General features: G+C 41.9%; 1 protein-coding gene across 1 annotated transcript; it reads right to left on the minus strand.

Moving 5' to 3' along the window:
• Positions 1-238: 238 nt before the first annotated feature.
• LOC149833035 (putative (S)-N-methylcoclaurine 3'-hydroxylase isozyme 2) lies at positions 239-3,265 on the minus strand. The gene is made up of 2 exons (XM_090014855.1): positions 2,392-3,265; positions 239-1,006 (listed from the first exon to the last, which is right to left on the minus strand). Exons 1-2 carry the CDS (start codon positions 3,229-3,231, stop codon positions 386-388), a joined length of 1,461 nt encoding a protein of 486 aa, XP_089870981.1. The 5' UTR covers positions 3,232-3,265; the 3' UTR covers positions 239-385.
• Positions 3,266-4,990: the final 1,725 nt, after the last annotated feature.

Here is a 4,990-nt window from a genome sequence, read left to right on the forward strand (position 1 = left end):
ACAGAAACCACAACTTTACAAGAGGGGTTTATGATACATGACTTGAGAAATGCCTGCAATCTCCATGCATACTACTACATAAAAGAAGAAAGACAGATGATGTGGGAATCTCATTAAGCATTTCAACTTCATTCATTCAGGTTCTACTATGCTTCTTGGCACTCTGATAACTTGAACCAATGGTGTCTCCTTGGACCATAGTTTGCTCAAAAGATAACTTGAACCAATTGCTCATAACTTTATTGTACTATAATATGAAAATTTATTCACCATCAAAGATGGAAATCCATACTGCAGACAGATGCGAATTCTCATAAGTTGGCATAAGAGTTTTGGCCATTATTAAAGGAAAATAGTAAAGAAAGTTTAGCCCTAGTTATGAATGCTAGTGTCCAGTAAACTTGGGTATGAGCACCAGTGGGTGATCCCTCTGGAGTGTAAGGCTAAAACTCTCCTCCAAGGGAAGCTGGCGAGGGTCCATTCCATTTGGTAGTGACCACTCGAAGTTGTGCACCAAGGCTGCCACAATTGATTCAACAAGCCGAGTCGCAAGCGGCAACCCGGGACACATTCGTCTTCCCGAGCCGAATGGAATGTATTCATAAAAAGCACCCATGTAATCCAAATTAGGGGAGTCAATGAAGCGTTCTGGCATGAAGGTGAAGGGCTCAACCCAGAATGCTGGGTCCCTTCCTATTGTCCATAGATTCACCAACACCTGGCAGCCTTTTGGGATCGTGTGGCCGAGAACTTCGCACGTTTCCACTGCACGATGAACTAGAAATGGCACAGGTGGGTGCAATCTAAATGTCTCCTTTAAGCAAGCTTGGAGGTAAGGAAGTTCTTTTAGTTTCAAATCCGTGATGGAATCCAGTGTATCAGTGTTGCTGAATGCATTAGAGAGTTCCTCGCGAAGCTTAGCCAATGCCTCTGGTTTTTTTATGAGCTCTCCTATTACCCATTCTATTGCACTGGTTGTAGTGTCCGAACCAGCAACAAACATGTCCTGCATTGTGCACAAAAGTTAAAGATCAAATTACCATATTTAGATAATAGAGTATGGCATTTTGCCATTCAAAATCTTATTTGAGTTCATGAACTCCAAACAGCGGGTAACTTTTTGTCTCTATAAATTTTCTTTTGTCTCTGTTATAGATCGTACTGCAAGTTTACCAGCCTAGGCTTTGCTCATGCTAAAATCGTAAGACTGTGTGCTTCATAAGAGCTGTTTTTTTTTTTTTTTGGGTAAGCAGGCTGGGGAATAACCACGCCAGATTTGAACCTAAGACCCCTTGATGATCTTACCATCCAACTATCCCATTCAACAACCAATACATTAACGAGTCCAACAAAATTTTAAGTCTGTTTTTTATAAAACCAAGCACCTTGTTCCGGACGGCCATTGAAAGTAGTAAGAAAAAAAATCTTATTAAAATCTTGATTCATATTAGTAAACATATTTTGTTGGTGAACACATTTCAGTTACCCTATTAAAATGTTTTGTGAGACTTACAGACTTGGATTGGAATTGGGTGCAATGTGAATGCACACTTGCACCAATCACCGGTACCATCATCATCTGCTGTTGTGTCTCACAGCTGAGGGATGGCACTGGATCAGGGCAGGGGACAAGGTCTCCACTTTCGCTCAGTCTCAAAATTCTACTCTTGATTTTAAGCCTCATCCCTGCCTTCATGTCCTTTATCCCCAGTCCAAACAGGGCGAGGTGGGGTGGGGCCCTATTTCCTTTCGGTCCACTTTCATCTTTAAAGAAGGATCAAGGACGGGGTGAGGTGGGGATTGAGGGAGGAAGTGTAAGTCCATCCCTATTTTTTTCATGTCCTCCATTCTCAGTCCAAAGGGGGTGGGGGAAGCTTAAGTCTATCCCCAATTTATGTCTTTCATTCTGGGTCCAAACTGGGTGAGGCGAGGCAGGGCTGGGCGGAGCCCGTTTCCCCCGGTCCACTGCCATTCCTACTTTTTTTTTTTCACGTAAAAGAATCTATTTTTCACGTTAGAATGGATCCATCATTTAAAATAGGATGGGTTTCATAGTACATTCAATTCTAACAATTCAACAGAACCGTTTAGTCATTGTTTGGATGTATGATGGAACCCTCTTTACCATATTTCTGGAATCCGTGTCCACCTTTTCCACTCATTTTTCCATTAGCGAGGCCCACGTCCTTTTGTTTTTTATGTCACTTGTTTCTATTTTAACTCTTTTATATGTTTGGTGAAACAAACAAACAACAACAAAAAAAAAAAAAAAAACGGTGAAAATACTTTCTAAAACGCATTTTTTTTCAAAGGAAAAAAAAAAATCTCATGAGAAAACAGTGACGCCAGAAACAAACGTCCACCAAACTGAGAAAAGGATTGGGCACTTACCAGAAGCACCGCTTTGATTTGGAGATCACTGAATCCACCAGAAAGCAGGACCTCTAGAAAATCATCACGGTGCTTCACCGCTCCACCCTTCCTCTGCAGAATGATGCCTTCCCATACATCGTATACTTGCCTGATGCAAGCTTCAGACTCTCTGTACAATCCCTGAATATCAAGGCCAGAGATCGCCGGAAAGAAGTCGGACACGTTCGGCGCAGTTGCTATTTCAATCATCCTCCGAATCAATCGCTTCATCTTGCTGGTACTTCCAATTGCACCCTCTGCATCGTCTGAAAAGGTGGAAGCAGCCATCAAACTGAAGATGGTACCAAACACTGCTTCAGGGATGTTGGTTGCCTTTCCCTCGTTGGAGCGAAGGTGTCTCACCAACTCCTCCACCTTTAGGTGCCTGAGATGTGCACCGGCTCGAAGCATCTTGCCTGAGAACAGCTGATTGCGGCAGACGGTTCTCAGTCTCTTCCATGAATCGGTGCAATCAGACCAAACCAAGCTGTAGTTGATGTAGCCGGGGATTCGACCAGCTTGGGGTAAGGCACGACCGGAGAGAGAGGGGTCATGAGTCTTGAGGATGAGGGAAGCGACGGAGGGTGAGGAGGCGACGACGACGCGCTGAGTGCCGAGCCGGAGGGAGATGAGGGGGCCATAGGTGCGAGCTAGGTTCGCAAGGGTGACATGAGGCTTGGGACCTAGTTGGAAGAGGTTGCCCACAAGAGGCCAACCTCTTGGTCCGGGTGGGAGGTTCTGTTTTTGTTTTCCTATGGGCCTTGAAAAGAGAAGGAAAAGTAGAGCTAGGAAAAGTGAGAGAAGCAACCACAGCTCCATGGTTGAAGACAGGTGAGTAGAGCAGAGTTCCTCAGCCTCATTGGAATACGGCTCCCATCATTTTAAATAGGATAGGTTCCATCATACATTCAATCCTAACCATCCAGCAGAACAGCTAGCTGTTCATTGGATGGCTAGGATTGAATGTCCATGTTCGCCTAATTGAGTTGTTATCTCTTGAAAGTGGGAGCAGATCAGGTCATGTGGCATAAAACTGATTCCTCGGTCAAGGTTCACTTGATGGATATATATGTTTATGGGCCCCACTCTCATGCTTCTGAGATTCATGGTTCCCATAGAATGAATTGAGGTCATCGGTGTTTAGTCCTAGTTGCCAAATTGGTTGAAAGCTATGGGAGAAGGGAGAGGTGATTAGGAACCTAACATCAAAAACTACATAAAACTAGTGATGGCAGTGGACAGGAGAAAAATGGAACCCCAACGAGGATGAAGGTGAAGATGGTGGTTAAAATCAAAACCCGTGCAGGCAGGGGCGTAGTAGCTAGGATTCATGTGAGGGGGGGGGGGGGGGGGGGGGGGGGGGGGCAAAGAGGGGTGTAGAAAAAAAGGTGGTGTGATAGTCGGTGGTTCGTGGGCAGCGCCCCCAAAAATTTTTTTTTGAGATAAAATAAAAAATGGCTATAATTATTAATAAAAATCTATTTCATATGGACAAATCAGTCTTTTTCAATCTCAACATAAAGTTCTTAAACATTATCTAATGGCAATATATAACACTGGTGCGATAATTTGAAGTTCATAACAATGCATAAATTTTATTTATGACAAAATAAATCAAAATAAGAATGTACCAACATGTCCAGCTATTGATTACAGATTGGTAATGCACGTCTGAAGATATATGTGGAGTATAAGAACCTATTAGACATTGCCACCAAAAACAAATATTCAACAAAATTTCTAAGTGCTTCAATTGTAAAAAGTGATATAATAATCAATGTAGTTCTAAAGATAGAAGAAAAAAGAGGCAATTATAAGCATAACAATGACATCCTGATTGACTCACTAAAGCATCCAGAAGCTTGAAACAAGTTAAGAAGAGCAATCTCCTAAAATTGGGGCTACATGTTTTAACTTTTCCAAGTGAATAACCAGAAGAACGAATTAATTTTGAATCAACACTGCCATGAAAAACATCAAATTATGTGGTGGTAGCAAAAACCATCATGTACTGATTCTTCAGTCAAGATTCACCAAGACACTGTACCTTGAATATAACCACCCAAAAAAAAGATAAAAATGTTAAAGAAACTAAACTTGTTAAGAGTGAACATTTTAGTGCTCTTTGTTCAAGGCTAGATCCGGATCACAGAATTCACTGGTCCAGCCATCAAAATGCAAAAGTAGTTCAAATGAACTAGATCACAGGTCCCTAGCGACCCAGTTCACCATAATCAGTCAATCCATTTTCTTATTGTTGATGCAAAAAAATGAATCTACATTCAACGTCTGAGATCACTAGGTACTTAGTGAGTGGCAACCAAATCCAAATAAGATACTGGGCAAATCGAAACAAAGACCCAACTGTTCTTTTCAATTTGTTCCTCTATTTCATATGACCCACATTAAAAGAACCTATTTTCCAAGATTACTTTTTGTTAAATGAATTGATGAAGACAGATTTTCGTTTTCAACTAATGAAGAAAGACGATGAGAATCAACCTAAAGAAGAGAGAGTTCGATTCGAAGATCACTGGCCGAGTTTTGCTGAGGAACTCTGCAACTCACCGAAAGCCGA

This window comes from Nuphar pumila, chromosome 7, assembly GCF_984573655.1.
Source record: "Nuphar pumila chromosome 7, dmNupPumi1.hap1.1, whole genome shotgun sequence".
Taxonomy (NCBI): Eukaryota; Viridiplantae; Streptophyta; class Magnoliopsida; order Nymphaeales; family Nymphaeaceae; genus Nuphar; species Nuphar pumila.

Bases quoted from the DNA above. Each gene is read 5' to 3' on its own strand.
- LOC149833035 (XM_090014855.1), bottom strand. From the start codon at position 3,231: ATGGAGCTGTGGTTGCTTCTCTCACTTTTCCTAGCTCTACTTTTCCTT. The intron at 1,007-2,391 runs GTAAGTGCCCAA...TGCACAATGCAG, and splicing joins AAATCAAAGCGGTGCTTCTG to GACATGTTTGTTGCTGGTTC.